The sequence below is a fragment of the Carica papaya genome, chromosome 1 (genome assembly GCF_054855325.1).
Source record: "Carica papaya isolate Zhongbai chromosome 1, ASM5485532v1, whole genome shotgun sequence".
NCBI lineage: Eukaryota > Viridiplantae > Streptophyta > Magnoliopsida > Brassicales > Caricaceae > Carica > Carica papaya.
The window spans coordinates 13123230-13142196 of NC_142309.1; the positions used below are offsets into that span (position 1 = coordinate 13123230).

Sequence of the window (18967 nt, forward strand, 5' to 3'; positions counted from 1 at the left end):
TTTTAAACTCTAAGAAGATGGAAGAATGGAAGTGATGAAAAAAATTGGAGGAAAGACCCTTATTTATAGAAAATTTGGGTCGTTAGATTTGCACCAAGTGGTGAAATCCGATAAAGAGAGAATGTGTGTTAAAATGGAAAGATGTTTGATTTGATGCGGCACAAAAAATGGAGAATTTTCCTCCATTGGCGGTGGCACACCCCAAGCGATGACACGCCACCAAAGGTGGGTGGCAGCACACTGCCCGAGGCAGTAGTGTGCTTCACCCAACCATTGCGCACTGCAGGCCTAGCCTGCAGGCGTCGGGCTACCCTACCGTGTACAGGGCCTATGGCTCACTTAGGCGCTGTGCGCAGGCCCCAAATGTGTAAGCCTATCCGTGCAGGCTTGTTGTGCGGACGGTGCGCGCACAATGTACGGCACCTGGCCCTTGTCCACGCACGCAGACAGGCTTACCTGCCCGTGACACGACTCGCGCGCAGGTCTGGCCTCGCGTCTCTCACATATGGGACGTGCGCACTGTGCGCACATCCTGCGCTTGTCACGTGCGCACACGCACTATGCCCGTGCGGGTAGCCCTCTCCCACGGGTGTTTCCCATCAGGATTTTTCTCCCTTTTCCATTTTCTCCTGAAAACCAATTATTATAAAAAAATAATAACAAAAATAATAAATCAAAATAAAATTAAGTGAAATTAAATAAAATTAAAATAAAATAATAAAATAGGCATAAATTTACAAATTATAATATAAAGCTGCGAAATAAATTTAAATGAGTTTAGGTGGCCTTAAGGCCCAAATAAATAAGAGTTTTTCAAATACATTTTAGTACGGTGGTGAAAAGGGTGTTACATCTTCAATCAATTGCAAGGTGCTTTAGGTTTTTCAAAAATCGATCTCAGATCGGGGCACTACCAATTAAGGGTGAAGGAAGAAGAGATCCCAAATATGGCATTTTGATGTTGATATAGTTAATACGAGTTCAAGGTTATGCTTTTTAGATTGACTAATGCCCCTGTTGCTTTCATGGATCTTAGGAACAGGGTTTTTGGGCATACACTAGATCAATACATCATTATATTCATTGATGACATCTTTGTGTACTTTAAGAGCTGCAAAGAACACGCCGATCACTTGTCTCGAGTATTGAAAACTCTCCGTCAGAATCATTTATATGTTGAGTTCAATAAATGCTCTCTTTGGTTAGATCGAGCCTCTTTCCTTAGTCATGTAATTTCTGACGATAGAGTTTATGTGGATCTATCCAAGGTTGAAATTATGATTAACTAGAACCCACTAGTGTATGTCGTTGAAGTACGTTGTTTTCTTGGTTTGGCAAGTTATTATTGACGATTCATTGATGGAATTTTCAAGATTACAACTCTGTTGACCCGTCTCACCAGGAAGGTATACCCTTTGTTTGGGATTAAAAATGTGAAGAAAGTTTTGCTAAATTGAAGTATCGTCTCACCTTTGCTCCAGTATTGATGTTTCCTGATAATACTGGACGATTTCAGATTTACTGTGACACATCTCACATGGGTTTGGGATGTATTTTGGTGCAACATGGCCGGCTAGCTGCTTACAGATCCAAACAATTGAAATCCTACGAGTGTAACTACCCCACTCATGACTCAGAGTTAGTGGCCATAATATTTGCTCTGAAGATATGGCGCCATTATCTGTAGGTTCATACATTTAAAATCTATACTAACTATAAAAGTTTGAAGTATATTTTTTTGCAGAGAGAACTAAATATGAGACAAAGACATTAGATGGATCTCCTGAAGGATTACAACTGTAAGATCATCTACCACCCCAGTAGAGATAATGTGGTTGGTGATGCTCTGAGCCGAAAGGAGTCTGCTTTGTCGGCCCAAATAATGGCCTCTAGTTGGAAGCTAGTTGATGCAATGCAGGCACTCTGCCTAAACCATTATGGTAATGGTGCCTACCTTGTCCAGATTCGAGTATTGCCTGATCTTTTCATGGAGATTTGGGTCCCTACCACTGTCAGGATGGATGTTTTCAAGGTTGTTCATGCCTCTAAATTATCAATCCACCTCGAAAGTACCAAGATGTATGGGGACCTGAGTGTCAATATTGGTGGCTTAGAATGAAGAAATATATTATTGACTATGTCTCTCGATGTCTTACTTGCCAGTGAATTAAGCCTAAACACTAGAGACCCGGTAGTTTGTTGCATGGTCTCAATATTTCGGAATGAAAGTGGAAGCATGTGACTATGGACTTTGTTATCGATTTGCCCAGAACTTGTTCTGGTCACAACACAATATGGGTCATTATTGATAGGTTGACTAAAATTGCCCATTTCTTACCAATCAAAACTATAGACTCCACCAACAAGTTAGCCCGCCTGTACATCGAGTAGATTGTTCGACTTCATGGCATTCCCTCATCTATTGTTTCAAACAGATATCCCTAATTCACCTCCCATTTCTGGGACAGTTTTTAAGAAGCACTTAGTTTGGGATTGTACTTTAGTATTGCTTATTATCCTCAGACTGATGGTCAGTCTGAATGTACCATCCAGACGCTTGAAGATATGTTATGCGCTTGTGTCCTTGACTTTAGTGATAACTGGTATGAGTACCTTCCTTTATATGAATTTGCTTATAATAATAATTATCATTCCAGTATCAGCATGGCTTTGTATGAAATCCTATATGGTAGGCTCTACTGTTCTCCCACTTATTGGAATGAAGTCAAGAACTAGTGTCACTTGGGACTAGATACATTCAAGAGACTATCGAGAAAGTTTCCATTATTCGAAAGAACGTAGCCACCATTTAGAATCGTTAGAAAAGCTACATCGACAACCATAGAAGACCCCTGGAGTTTGCTGTCGGTGATCAAGCTTTCCTTAAAATCTTCCTTTACAAGTGAAAAATGTGATTTGGTAAGAAGGGTAAGTTGAGCCCCTATTATGTGGAACCCTTTCAGATCGTGGAATGTGTCAGATCTGTGGCGTATCGCATCACTCTAGCCCTAGAATTTGTGGGTCTGCATGAGATTTTCTATGTCTCCATGCTCAAAAGGTACCACCCTGACCCTTCTCACATCATTCCTCACCAAGAAATGTAGGTTTAAGCAGACATGACTTATAAGGAGCTCCTCACAGAAATCTTTGGTTGGACTAATAAAGTTTTATGCAACAAAAGGATCCCGATAATGAAGGTGCAGTGGTAACATCACACTTTGGAAGAGGCAACATGGGAACCGAAGAGTGAAATGCGAGAAAAGTTTCCTAACTTATTCATGATAAGTTTGGGGGATCAAATTTTCTAAAAGTGGTGGGAATGTAACCTCCCAAAAATCTTTGTGCTTAATTATATTGTAAACCCCTAATTATTCGGGCCCATCGGCCATTTGAACTCCTTAAAATTTCATGCTTCAATTTTTGAATGAAATTTAATTTACAAGTCTTTGTATTTATTGTTATTTAATTTAAATATTTGTTTAAAATTTATTTTAAATATTTGTTAAAATTTTATTTTGATTTAACATAAAAAGGTTTTAGGAAAAATAGAGGAGAAAATGGTGGAAAAATCTTGTAGAAAATGCCCGTGGAAAATCCCTTGCTTGTGTGAGCCCCGTGCATCGCTCATGCATGCGCCTGCACACACATCCCATCCACGCGGGGTGTGAGGCACATGATTTGCGAGCCCTATGCAAGAGCCTACACATGCAGCAGACTGGGGCAACGTGCATTGCCTAGGCGACAGGCCCTGTTGGTTGGGCGACGTGCCGCCGCCGATTGGGTGGCATGCCTCTTGTTTTTACACCGTCATAATGTTGCTATCATCATGTTAATCATCCGTCAATTGCATCTGTCAGTCATCGCATCAAGTAACTTTTTACTTTCCTCTCTCCTCATAAGATTTTGCCGTTTGGCACAAATCTAACGGTCCCTATTTTCTATAAATAGGGACCCATCTTCACCATTTCCTCATCACTCCAACTTCATTCTTCCATCCACCAAAGAGTTCTAGAGAAAGAGAATGAGCTAGAGAGAGAAGGAGAATAATTAGAAGAAATAAAGACGTAGGAAAACTCCAAGGTTTTGGTAAGAAATTTAGTATTTATTTTTAACACACTAAGGAGTATTTTTAGATCAAATTAATGAAATTTTAATTGATTGATTGAATGCTTAATTTCATATGCTTAAATAAAAATTATTACATGTTAATGCACAGTTACGTGAATGTATATAAACTGATTATTTACATGTTTAACTAAAATAATTATTTACATGTGAAAATGTTGATGCATGATATACTGTATGATGATGAAGTAACGAGCATAATTTTATATTTTAAGCATGAGAAATATGCATCGGTATTTATATGCATGGTTCATAAAATATTTTGTTAGGCTTTTTATCTATGAGGAATTTCTGTTTCTCCCCCATTTGGTTTGAAAAGATGTGAGAGGATTGCTCTCTCTGGATGACGGCATACCCTCTGATGAGAGTGGTGACGCGATATGATTGTAGGGGTCACCTTTGGCAAAGTACGACTGTGGCCATAGTTTACATGCAGGACAACTGTGGTTGGCATGGTTGTGGTCATAGATCGTGTCATGATTTGACAACCTGTAAATTGCTGAAATAAAATGAAATGAATTGGTCATTCCACATGGGTAGTTGAAAATCCGTATTGCCCTCATTAGATAGAAGTCAAAATAACTTTACGCAAAGAATAAAATGAAATAAAGAATATATCATGATTTGTTTGATTTTCTCTACTTTCAGCATGATTGATTTGATTAACATAATTTGACTATGACATGATAGATTTGATGTTTTATTTAATAAAGTAAATATTTTTATAATTATTGAATGGACCCCTGACACGATGGTAAGTAGTTATGATACTTTATTTCAGTTAATCTACTTTTAAAATCTTGGTGATATTATTCAAATACTGTTTTTCTTATTGAGTATGTGGAACTCACTATTTTCCATGCCCCCTCAGATGAGGACGATAGTGAAGAACTGTTTGCTGATATAACCTTTGAAGCCTTCGAGGATCCCGTAGATCCGTGAACCATTATGAGTGCATGTTTTGTCCTGCACTCTGATGAGTCCATCTTTTGTAGAGGCTTGTAATTAATTTTGTTTTCTATTTCAGTATTGTATGAATGGAATTCTATTATTATTTTATAAGGGATTGTAATTATTTATTCCGTTGCATACATGTACCTTACATGCAATCGTATCTATTTCTGTATGTTGGTATTTGGGATGTCACAAATTCACTTTCCAAAGGGTGTCATGAGTGGAACCGAATTGCTAGGAAGTGGTTGCGATGATCACTATCAATTCTTTAGCTTTTTGAGGTTTTTTGTTCACTATGGCACTAGCACTTGCTATGTCTAACATTCTTCTTTTTGTGGGCAAAAATCCTTCATAAAGATAGTGAATGAGAGATTGTTCGGAGATGTCATATTGTGGGCAACTAACACACAACCACTTGAATCTTTCCCAATAATCATGAAGGCTCTCCGACTCTGTCTACTTGATTTTACATATTTTTCTCCTTATTCCAACATATCTAAAGGTAAAAAAAATCTATCTAGAAAAGTTTTTACCATGTCAATCCAACTAGTAATCGAATTAGGAGTTAAATAAAACAACTAATCTTTAGCTGCATCATCAAGAGAAAAGGGGAACATCTTAACTTTATTTGTTCTTCAGAGACTCTTTGAGGCTTTATTCTTGAGCACATAATATGGAATTCCTTGGCGTGTTTATGCAGGTCTTCATTCTCCAATCCTCGAAACTTGGGTAGCAAATGAGTCAACCCTGATTTTAGGTCAAACGAAGGTTCTAAGGGTACACAAATGATGCCAAGGGGCTGCTGGTTGATAGACAGTGCTACCAACTCCCTTGAAGTGCATTCCTCAGGCATCTACTCTATTTCTACTTCGGTTTCGGTGGCTGCACTACTATCTGCAAAACCGTGTCCTGATGACACATTCTTCTCTTTAGCTGAGTCTATTTCCTTAAGCTTTTTACGATTTTTTCGATTTTCAGATCGCGAAGGAGAGGTTCTTCGCGATTAGTCCTAGTCATAAAAAATAAAAACAATTAGTTAATTTTAACTCCCTAGAAATGGTGCCAATTTTGTCGATGTCAGATTCACCAAAAATAAATTCCTAATTAACCAAGAAAACAATACTGTAGTAGTAGTAGTAAGAAGGGTTGAATCCATAGGGAATTGAAAACTAATTTTCTTCATTGACTAATGAATAAAAAACAAACAAGGGAGGTTTTGGAAACTCTAATTTGCAAAATATAAAATAAAAAATGAGCAAGATAATAATTAAACAAACTCTTAGCTGTAAATTAAAAACTAAAACAATTATAAGAAGAATCCCTAGTTGATGAAATTGCTAACTCCAATAATATAATCGATCATAGATGTAAGGATTTATTTTATCTAAACTATAGCAAAGCAATTATAGTTGTCAGAAACATTCTGACAACCAATCCTTCCTTATTCCTAAACCAACCAAGAAACGTTAGTTAGTTGGTTCTTTGCTGCCAAGCAGTCCTGGGAACATCCACAACATTTAACTTGTTAACGGCTTGAGAACTAAAAGAACCTGATTCAAGTTGTTGGATTCACTCGTGTGAACTGGTGAACCAGATTAGTTACCTCCTCAGTGCGATACTAATCACTACTAGGTACCAGAACCACTTAAACAATTACAGATTTGAGGATTTTGGCTAGTTGCTTACTACCTCTCCAACGTTCAATGGGTGCTGTTCAAATGTGTTCGAGACCACAAATATGCATAGGTGTAGAAAATAAATAAATACCAAGATTTAAATAAAACATATATTAAACTAATTCAATCTTATAAATATTATCATTGGAGTTTAATAAATCTCAATTAGGAAAAATAAATAAATTAGCCACTCACGGTGGACTTTTTAACACAAATGAGTTCGTGGAGAGTAGAAGATAGAAGAAAAATAAAAAAGAAAAATTGTAGAAGTTGTAATGTGCGGCTTCAGGAAGAAGAGAGATGATATTCTGCTTTGACAGCCACCCTCTTTATAGAAAAGGAGTTAGGGTTTTCTTTTTTTGTTAATTCGAATCATTTTTCTTGATTTTCTGCTTATCCCAAGACTTTCATAATATTTTTTCTTTGATTTTTAGCCCCAAATCTTGGCTGGAATAATATCTTTTTTCAGATTTAAAAAGTGCATGTTTTAATTTAAATATGTTACTGTGTGTAACTCTTAGCCTTGTCCAAGGCTAAGTTGTCTGTCTATTGGACCAAGCCTTACCCAAGGCTTGTTTATGGACTGATAACTCTTTTCACGAACTCTTCTTCTTTTCATGTTGTTTTTCCTCGTATTGTCCTTATCTCTTGTCCTATAAAAAAATATAAGAAATAACTTGGATTAGATAGCATATCATCAAGTTTAACAACTCAAAAGTTGGTGATAATGATGTCGTTTTTAGGCACTATTAAGGAGAGTATTTTTCCATAACATTTTTCTTGCAGGTATCATCATTTCTCAACCAAATGAGACAAATATACTCGCAACTCTGGAGGAACGAATAGAGAACATGTTTACCCAACTAAGTCTAGCAATTGAAGACGTAACTGCGAGGATGGATGAAAGAGATTGGAGAAGGAACAATAGTTCACACAGACACCGGCCAACTAAGAAAAATGTTGAATCCTATGGTGATAATGAGGGTGATAGGAGATAAGATGGCGACATCAAATCCATCAAGATATAAATACCACCATTTAGAGGAAGGAATGATGTTGAGACCTACCTTGAATAAGAAAAGAAAGCAAAACTCATCTTCGACTACCACATCTACAATGAAGAAAAAAGGTAAAATTAATAGATGTTGAGTTCCCAAATTATTTATTACTATGGTGGGACGAATTGACTGCTCTTAGGAGACATGATGAAGATCAACCTATTTTAACCTGGAGGGAGATGAAGTCCATGATGAGGAAAATTTTTGTACCTTCTCACTATAATAGGGAAATGCACCAGAAGCTACAACACATGATTCAATGATCCATGTCTGTGGAAGATTACCATAAAGAGATGGAGATAGCCATGATTAGAGCTAATGTCTATGAGAATCCCGAAGCCATCACGACTTAGTTCTTGAGCAACCTAAATAGGGAGATCACTAATGTGGTAGAGCTACATCATTACATGGATTTAGAAGAGATGGTGCATATGGCCATGAAGATTCAGATACAACAAACAACAAGGGATCTTCTAGAGGAATGTCCAGTTTCACCCATCAATTCAGTTTCAGATGGCCAAAAAAAGATAAAAAGAAGAGGTTTGAAGAGAAGAATGATAAGTAAGTCTCCTCTGAGCATAAAGATAATTCTAAAACACCTTCTTCTAACCAAAAGAATAGCTCTATTAAATGCTTTTGGTGTTTTGGTATTGGAATTATTCCTTCATAATGCCCTAATAAAAAAGTCATATTGATGAGAAACAATGGTGAAGTTGAGAGTGCCAGTGATTATAACAGTGATGAAGATAGTATGCCATCGTTAGAGGATTGAAGTGACTATAAGGATAATCTAGCCACCCTAGTGCAGGGTGATGTTTATGTTGCCCGGATAGCCCTAAACATACAAGCGAAGGAAGAGGACAAAGATCAAAGGGAGAATATCTTCTACACCAGATGCCTTGTCAACGGGAAAGTGAGAAGCATGATAGTTAATGGAGACAGTTGTGCAAACATCGCCAACACTCTGCTTGTGGACAGGTTAAGGTTACCTTGTACTAGACACCTTAAACTTTACAGGTTATATTGGGTGAATGAGTGCAGAGGAGCCAAGGTCACTAAGCAAGTCATAGTACCTCTCTCCCTTGGTAAGTACAAGGATGACGTATGCTAGATGTCGTTCCCTTACACACTAGTCGCATACTACTTGGGTGACCATGAAAGTTTGATAGACAGGTCCATCATGACAGTTTTAAGAATAATTATACCCTACAATTGGATGGCCTGAAACACATTCTTACACCTTTATCATCAAAAGACATGTATGAGGATCAGGTCAAGATAAAAATATCCTTTGATGAATTTTTAGATGGGGAAAAAAGAAAAAAAAAGAGAGAAAAGATGTAAAAAATAAAAAGAATGATCTAATGAGAGAAAAGAGACTCAAAATATAAAAAAAAAAGATGGCCCACAAAGAGAGAGTGAGAAAGAGAAAAGAAAAGAGTTTTTTTAGGTAAGGGAAAGAGAGGTGAGGCAAGCAATTTATAAGAAGAAGAATCTAGTTGTACTTTGATACAAAGAGGCTTGTTTAAATATTTTTGACCTTAGCCCTTCTTTGACTAACTATGTTTTCTCTCTTTTGGAAAAATTTGAGAATGTTTTTTCAAATGACATACTGGATGGTCTTCCACCACCATGAAGAATCAATCATCAGATTGACTTTGCACCCAGTACATCAATTCCCAACTGCTCCACCTAACAAAGCAATCTTGAGAAAACAAAATAACTTTAATGGCAAATGGAAGAGTTATTAGAGAAGAGTCATGTCAGAAGACCTTGAGTCTTTGTATTGTTCCTGGGCTTCTAACACCTAAGATAGATAGTTCCTAGAGGATGTATGTCAACTACAGAGCTGTCAAAAAATAATGGTAAAGTATAAACATCCCATCCTTAAGTTAGATGACATACTAGATGAACTTAGTGGCTCATATACCAAAATAGATTTAAAGAGTGGTTACCATTATATTAAGATGAAACCTGGTGATGAATGAAAAACTTCTTTTAAAACTAAATATGGTTTATATGAATGGTTAGGTATGTCTTTTGGATTGTCTAAACACTTAGTACTTTCACGAGGTTGAAGAACCATATCTTAAGACCATTCCTTGGTAAATTTATTGCAATCTACTTTGATGATATACTAATTTATAGTAAGCCATTAGAAGATCATATTCAGCATATCAAATTTTCCCTAGAGGTCCTTAGGAAGGAACAATTATATGCCAATACCAAAAAGTGTACCTTCTATAGTAAAAAGCTCATATTCTTAGACTTTATCGTAAGTGCACAAGGCACTAAGGTAGATGAGGATAAAGTAAAAGCAATCAGAGATTTGACTACCCTACATCAGCCAATGAGGTAAGAAGTTTCCATGAGTTATCAAGTTTCTATCGCAGGTTTGTTAAACATTTCAATTCAATTGCAACTCCTTTGAATGAATTAGTTAAAAAGAATGTTCAATTTGCATAGACTGAAAATAAAAGAATGCTTTTGTTTTATTAGAAGATAAGTTATGTTTTTCACCTATTCTTACATTACCTAATTTTAACAATATTTTTGAGCTTGAATATGATGCCTCAGGTCTGTATAGGAGCAATTTTAATGTAGGAAGGGCCCTATTTTTTACTATAATAAAACACTCATCAAAGCGCCACTAAATTACTTGACCTATGATAAGGAGTTGTATGCCTTTGTATGAGCCTCAAAAGTATAACAACATTACCTACCACTGAAGGAGTTCATGATCCACATCGATCATGAATCACTTAAGCATATAAAAGACTAAGGTAAACTCAACTGTTGGCTAGTAAGTGGGTTGAGTTCATCGAGTCATTCCCTATATCATAAGGTATAAACAAGGTAAAGATAATGTTGTAGCCGACACATTATCTCGTAAGTATCCTTTAATTTCTACTCTTACCTCTAAGTTGTTAGGATTCAAACGTATTAAAGAGATGTATGCTGATAATTCTAACTTTACATATGTTTATAGTGCATGTGAGCATTATACATTCTAGAAGTTCTAAAGAAATGATGGTTTTCTCCTAAGGGATGGTAAATCATGTGTGCCTAACTGTTCACGTGAGGCACATAGTGGGGGACTCATGGGTCACATTGTGGTAACTAAAACCTTAAACATATTGCATAAACACTTTTATTTGGCTAACATTAGGAAGGATATAGAGTGCATCTTTAGTAAATGTATTGGCTGTAGACATGCTAAATCTAGGGTTTTACCTTATTGTTTGTACACACCTTTACCTATCTATATGCCTCCCTAAATAGATATTTCTATGATATGTTAGGATTGCCTAGAACTTGGAGAGGTAGAGATAGTGTCTTTGTCTTTATGGATAGATTTAGTAAGATGACACATTTTATTGCATGCCATAAATCTGATGATGCAACAAATATTACAAACCTGTTATTTATGGATGTTGTGAGGTTTTATAGCATTCATAAGACCATAGTTAGTGATAAGGATGTGAAATTCTTAAGCCACTTTTGGTGAGTCTTGTGGAATAAATTAGGAACTAAATTATTATTTTTTACTGCATGTCGCCCCCAGTCAGATGGCCAAATTGAAGTGGTCAATAAAACCTTAGGATCTATATGATGAGCTTTGTTTACTTATGGTTGAATTTGCATATAATTGTATTATTTATACTTTTATAACATTTTCACATTTGGAGATTATTTATGGTTTTAATTCATTAACTCGCTTGATCTAACACCTTTGTCTTTGCAGGAAATTACAAATATAGATGGACAACGAAGATCTGAGATGATTAAAGCCATACATGAGAAGGCCAGATAACATATCTAGAAGCATAATGAATCTTATGCACGTAACGTCAACAAAGGAAGGAAAGAAGTTGTATTCCAATTCGACAACTAGGTTTAGGTTCATATGTAGAAGGAAAAGTTTCCTAAACAGAGGAAATCTAAGTTGGATCTAAGAGGTGATGGGTCATTTAAAGTTTTGGAGTACGTTAACAACAATGCTTATAAGATAAATCTCCCAACTACGTATAGAGTGTCCACTACCTTTAATGTTTCTAACATTTTCCCTTTTAATATAGGCAAAGATTCAAGAACGAATCCTTTCAAGAAATAAGGAGATGATGTGAACTAAAGGAACCATTTCCCTTTTCCAGACAACTAAGAGGAGCACGCTTAATCTTGCGAATACCTAAGACACATGTGCACAAAGAGATGCCTATACACACTAAGACAACATGAATAGACACCTACGCGCGTACAGAGGCACATGCACGGGGGCATCATACATAGCGCGAAGGAGGGTCCAGCGCTCAGGGGAACCACTAGCCCGTGAGAACCCACCAGCCCTGGGATTCCTATAACTCCAACTCCAAAAAAGAAGCAGTTTTTTTTGCCTAAACTTGTTTCCTAAATCACCCCAAGTCCAAGAACAGTCCAAAACTAATAAAAGAGATGGATTTGGAGACCTTACAAGAAGAATCCAAATGTATTTAGGCCCAATAACAAGGGCTAGGTCCAAAAAGATCCAACAAACTTTCAATATTTTTGGTCCAAGAGAGGGTGAATGAAGATTTCAATTTAAAAGCCCAAGAGATTGTAAGAAAAGGCCTAAGAGCGTAAGACAAGGCTTGGCCTTGTGCAGTCTCGACCTTAGACCCACAGGACCAAAAGAATGATAACAAGGAGAGTACCGCTTGCACAGGATTCCTTTACTTGTGAGGACTCTCCTCACCCGATGCTACTCCCTCTCATGAACAACTTTAAGAGTCCCTTCTGGACTTGAACATATGATAAAGAGAAGAAAACTAAAGAAGAGTCCTAAATGAAGAAGAAATCGTGGGAGAATGATTTTGAGAAAAAGAAGAACATTCTGCTCGCGTGAGATGTCTTACTCGAAAGGGATCCGGTTCCCTCTCTCCATAACTTACTTTCTTTTTGTTTATTTGAATTCTTGTTAGACAGGAATTATGGCAAAAAAGGAGATTTACAAAATTAGAAATCCTATTTCAATGAAAATTAATCTACATCAAAGAAACAAAGTAAAAGAGACGAAGGAGGATTCAACCATGATGATTCCCATTCTAGCTGAAATCCCTTTCCCTTTTTACTTAGAGATTGATTCTTTTCAAGCGTCTTCAACTCACATTTGGAAAATAAATTAATTAATTAATAAGAGATCTAAGTCGATAAGAGATAGGATATTCAAGACCGATTTGGTTTCATCATTTAGCCAAGAGAGAGGAGTTGCACTTTGATTTAAATATTGCTTAGTTTATTATTAATTCAATGTGTTCCTAGTTATAGTTAATTTAAGAGTCCAATTAGGACTTTACTTTTTGAGTTCAAGTAGTATTTATAAGGTGAATGTCTATATAAACACATCACCCCCCTTTAGTTGCAATGATCAACTTAAAGATCCAAACCTATTTCTTGAATGAAGGCAACAAGAAGGAAAAAAATTGATGTAGTGCCACCAAAGTTGTGCGATTTTAAATTTTTATTTGATGCCCCTATTCCCCACCGAGGGAAATAGTCGTCAATTTCTAACTAACTCATGGAATTAGTGACTAAATCACACATGAATTTCATTGTAATAATTAAGCATTCATCTCTTGTTGCATTGTAATATTAATTACAAATGTCATGCGGTACAAAAGTATAGTAAAAAACAAAATATTACAATACCTGCTTAGTACGGAATGCTATAAATTCTTACTCAGCACAAATATAAGTTCATTACTGATCTAGTTCTAACAGATATTAATTGTTTTATTTTGACAAGTTCTTTGTATTTATTCTTTTTCATTTGTTTGTACAGTTGTTATATTGCTTAAATTTTTATTAATTAATTGTTGTTTATTTTGATATTTTTTCATATTTATTTATGTTTTAATTTTCTATTAAGCTAATTATATTTTCTAAGGGTTTTATGAAATTCTCCTTCAATTAGTTTTTTACCGAACACGCTCTTTATGTATCCTTGCCATCACATACTTTATTCTCTCAATTTACTTTATTTCCATTCTTAATGAATTTCACATTAACTCTTCTTATCTTTTTACATTTTCTTGATTATTATATTATTGATATTTTTATTTATGTTTATAGCACCTTTATTTATTTTTTATTATTAAGCTTTTATTAGATTTATTTATTTATTATTTTTTAATTCTATTTGTGAATGTAGATTTTTTTACATCTTATAATTATTATTAACTATATTTTTATTTCGTCAAGTTCTCACTTTATTTCTTTTACCTATTTTTCTTCAATTACTCTTACATCTTTTAATTCACATCACTTCCACTTAGCACCATTTATTTCTTTTCAACTTATTTCCATAAATTATTATCTTTTTATACACTTATTTTTTATTATCTGTTTTATTTTTAATCTATTTTTATTCTTCAATTTGGTTATTTTATTTTTTTAATTTCATCTAAATTTTAATTTTCACTCTTTTTACTTTTAATTTGTCATTTTACATTCAATTTACCATAATTCTTTTATTTCTTACACAATCTAACATACAATCATCATGAAGATAAATTAAAACATGCAATCATTCATCCAACATCAAACAACAAACACCAGGATGAAAGAAAATCCAGCAAATAATTGTTTTTACCATTTCCCAAGTCTATCTTGGCGATTTTAACCGCCTGGATAGGCTCCAGAAACTGGTATTCAAACAAGATTACTTACCCTTCTTAAATCTATTCAACATCTATGAAAATTTGGTTAGAATTCATTTTAAAAACATATATAGGCTTTGGGTTCACTATTAGATATATTTACAAACTTCGACGCTAAAGGATTCAATTTGAAGCTCTAAATTCGGCTCAAAAGTTGCTTCAGGACTTGTGATAAGCAGTCAATTTAAAGCTCCAAACCCAAGAATTTTGTGAATTTTTGTTGTTTATATCAATCGATTCTTGGTTAATTTATCATTCCTGGGTATTCTATTACAGGTGAACTATTTTAGGATACATAAATTAACTCAAATTGAATGGAAAAACTAAAAAATTTGTTTATGAAAGTCCAGGTTTGACCACTTATAAGAGGTGATCGTGCTGCACGAGACCCGATGAGATCTCTCGATTTCTTATGATTTTCCTGATTCCCTAATGATCTTAACCGGTTTTCCATTCATGGCGATCACTCTCTCAATATTTTTGGTCTCTCTCTCTTTAGTTAGAGATCTCTCGGCAGACCTTTTCTTATTCTTCAAGTTTTTCTTCTGCTCGTCGAAGGGAAGAAGAAGATGACTGGTTAAATATTGTAAGGGTAAAAAAAAAAAGATTTGGGCTATTTAATGCCATGCAACGTGTTTTGGCCATCCGATCAATTTTTAAATTAGGGGTAAAATTATAAAATTGTGTGCTTTAAAATATGACCATTGGATTGAGCCCGTAAGCGATCTGGCTCATTATTTCCTGCCTCTCAACTTTTTAATGCATTCATCAGAGTTGTTTGATCCCTGACTAGGAAGATTGCGACCATTGATCGTGCGTGTGTATTTTTTTCTCCCATGTGATCATGAACCATCCGATACCTATCACGGGAGATCTCAACTGTCCAATGTGCGTTGCACTATTTTAGGCAATCAAATCCCAACTGTTCGATTGGAATCTTCAGCAGACGTGTCACCATCTTGACTATACATCTGTTAGTCTCACTACAGTATGCCCATGTGGCTTCCACATGTCGCGCCCAGATCGGATGGCTCATACACATCGGTTCGACATTACTCACTTAAAAAAACTACAATTTGACCCCCAAATGCTACAATTTCCTTCATTTTGGTCCCTTATTCCAAGTTTAATTTAAAAAGAACCCCAAAATGTTGAAAATTTATGTATCTAGCTGCTAATTCACTTAATTTATATTTTAAGAGAAAAGAGAACTAAATTTCTAGAACTCCTTAAGTTTAAGTACATATTTAAACATTCATTAATTAATTTTAATTTAGATATTTTCATCATTTTGGCCTTAAGGGTACAAAAACGGTCTAGAAATTTAAGTTTCTTTTCTCTTAAAATGTAAATTAAGTGAATTAGGGGCTAAATACATAAATTTTTAGCATTTCAGGATTTTTTTTCAAAATTAAAATTGGAACTAGGGATCTAAATAAAGGAAATTATAGTGTTCGGGATTCAAATTGTAAATTTCCAAAGTTAGTACATGTCGACCTGACATGTATCGGCCATCCAATATGGATCCGATGTGTGGAAGTCACACGGGCATGCTGTAGTGAGATGGATCATGTGGACGATCAGGATGGTGACACGTTCATTGAAGATTCCAATTGAATGGTTAGGATTTTGATCGCCTAAAGTAGTGAAGCGCACATTGGGCAATCGAGATCTCCCGTGATAGATATCGTATGGTTCACGATCATGCGCGAGAAAAGCAGACACATGCACAATCAAAAGTTGTAATATTCCTGGTCAGGGATCAAACTACTCTGATAGACGTGTGAAAAAGTTGAGAGATAAAAAATCAATGGGTCAGATCATGTGTGGGCTTGATCTAACAGTCAGATTTTAAAGGACATAAAATTTTACGATTTTACCGTTAATTTAAAATATTATCGAACGACTAGGAAACGTTGCATGGCATCAAACGATCTTGATCTTTTTCTTTCTTTTTCCCTAGCAAAATTTAACCATTCTTCTCTTCTTCCCTTTGATGGGTAGAAGAAAAAACCCGAAGAAAAAGGAGAGTTATGTCAAAAGAGCTCGAACTAGAGTGAGAGAGAGACCAAAAATAGTGAGAGAATGATCGTCATAAATGGAAAATTGGTTAGGACCATTAGGGAATAAAGAAAACAACAAGAAATTGAGAGATTTCGTTGGGTTTTGTGTAACCTGATCACCTTCAATAAGTGATCGAACCTAGACTTTAGTAAACAATTTCTTTTAGCTTTTCCATCAATTTGAGTTAATTTATATATCCTAAAAATAATTCGTGATTAGTAAAATACCTAAGGATGATAAATTAACAAAGAATCGATCAGTATAAACAACAAAAGTTCACTAAATTCTCAGGTTCATCACTGACCTAACAAGACTAATTATTTTGACAGGTCTTAAAGCAATTTTAGAGCCAAATTTGGAGCATCAAATCGAATCCTTTTGCATAAGAGTTTGTAAGTATATATAGTAGTGAGCCTGAAGTCTCATATAGATGTTTTTAGAATGAATTTTAACCAAATTTTCATAGTCTTTATAGGAGGTAAAAATTGTAGGGATAGACATGGGAAATGGAAAAAAAATGATTTGCTGGATTTTCTTTCATCATGATGCTTTTTGTTTGATGTGATGAATGATTGCATGTTTTAATTTATGTTCATGATGATCTTATGTTAGATTGAGTAGGAATAAAAGAATTATGGTAAATTGAATGTAAAATGACAAATTAGTAGTAAAAAGAGAGAAAATTAAAATTTTGATGCAACTAAAAAAATGAAATAACCAAATTAAAGTTAACAAATAGATTAAAAATAAAACGGATAATAGAAAAAATGAGTATATAAAAAGATAATAGTTGATGAAAATAAGTAGAATAGAAATAAATGGTGCTAAATGGAAGTAATGTGAATTAAAAGAATATTAGAGTAATTGAAGAAAAATAAGTAAATGAAATAAAATAAGAGCTTCATGAAATGAACATATAGTTAATAATAATTATAAAATGTAAAAAAAAATATACATTCACAAATAGAATTAAGAAATAATAAATAAATCTAATAAAAGTTTAATAATAAAAAATAAATAAAGGCACTAAAAGCGTAAATAAAAATATCAACAATAGAATAATCAAGAAAATGTAAAAAGATAAGAAAAGTTAATGTGAAATTCATTAAGAACGGAAAGAAAGTAATAAATTGAGAGAATAAAGTATTTGATAGGAAAGATACATAAAGAGCATGTTTGATATAAACCTAAATGAAGAAAAATTTCATAAAACCCTTAGAAAATATAATTAGCTTAATAGGAAATTTAAACATAAATAAATATAAAAAATAAATATGAACAAATATCAAAACAAACAACAATTAATTAATAAAAATTTAAGCAATATAACAACTGTTCAAACAAATGAAAAAGAAGAATACAAAGAACTTGTCAAAATAGAAAAGTTAATATCCATTAGAACGGTATGACTGAAATTCAAAAGGTGGTGAACCCTACCTATGGGTGGATGAAAGCCCTTCTAGACGTGGTTTGGATTTGTGTATGTAATGTGAGTCACCTAGTGTAGTACTGTTGTGGTCAATTCATTTACATATGTGTTCTTGTCCATGTGGTAATGGGAACCTTGATCCCACAATAGTACTAGTCTTGTTAGTAACACCACACTTGGAAACGTTATGTGATGAATAGAACTAATAAGATCAAAAAGGAAATTACAATAACTATCAAATAAATTTTATAAAACTTGAATTCTAAGATTTGTAGATTGTGATAAATTCATAAGATGTATGAGGAGATAAAATTGGAAAGTTATGATGGGTATTCTGGTCCAAAGATTAGCCCAAGTAAAATTAAAATAAGAGAAAAAGGAGAGACTAATATCCAATTTTATCTAAACTCATAATTTTCCTAAAAGGTAAGAAATGTTTTACATGAATGAATGATTGTATGACTAAGTGCTTGCATGCCTACCGCGTAGACCACTTTACACCCTTACTAAGTACATGGAAAGCTCACCCAATTATATTATCATTTTTCATATCAGAAGGATCTGGGGTTAGAACCGGATCATTAATGAACTTATATATATATATATGTTGGAGTCAGAATTTATAACATTCCATACTAAGCAGGTATTGTAATATTTTTTTTTTTACTATACTTTTGTACCTCATGCCGTTTGTAATTAACATTACAATGCAACAAGGGATGAATGCTTAAGTATTACCATGTTATTCATGTGTGATTTAGTCATTGATTCCATGAGTTAGTTAGAAATTGACAACTGTCTCATTTGTTGGGGAACAAGGGCATCACATTTCACTCATAAATTAGGTCTGCAATGAAAGTTTCTTGCATTATAATATGACTACAAGAAAAAACAAATTTTGAGAGAGAAAATTTACAATAATCTAAAACCCATCCCTAATTTACAATAGCCAATCTTAGTGATAGC

General features: G+C 34.4%; 1 protein-coding gene across 1 annotated transcript; it reads left to right on the forward strand.

Moving 5' to 3' along the window:
- The first annotated feature begins 208 nt into the window (after nucleotides 1-208).
- On the forward strand, nucleotides 209-1687 carry LOC148269226 (uncharacterized). The gene is made up of 4 exons (XM_088212420.1): nucleotides 209-225; nucleotides 1001-1268; nucleotides 1374-1406; nucleotides 1517-1687. Exons 1-4 carry the CDS (start codon nucleotides 209-211, stop codon nucleotides 1685-1687), a joined length of 489 nt encoding a protein of 162 aa, XP_088068546.1.
- Nucleotides 1688-18967: the final 17280 nt, after the last annotated feature.

Bases quoted from the DNA above. Each gene is read 5' to 3' on its own strand.
- LOC148269226 (XM_088212420.1), top strand. The intron at 1,269-1,373 runs GTTGAAATTATG...GGAATTTTCAAG, and splicing joins TTTATGTGGATCTATCCAAG to ATTACAACTCTGTTGACCCG. The intron at 1,407-1,516 runs GTATACCCTTTG...GGACGATTTCAG, and splicing joins TGACCCGTCTCACCAGGAAG to ATTTACTGTGACACATCTCA.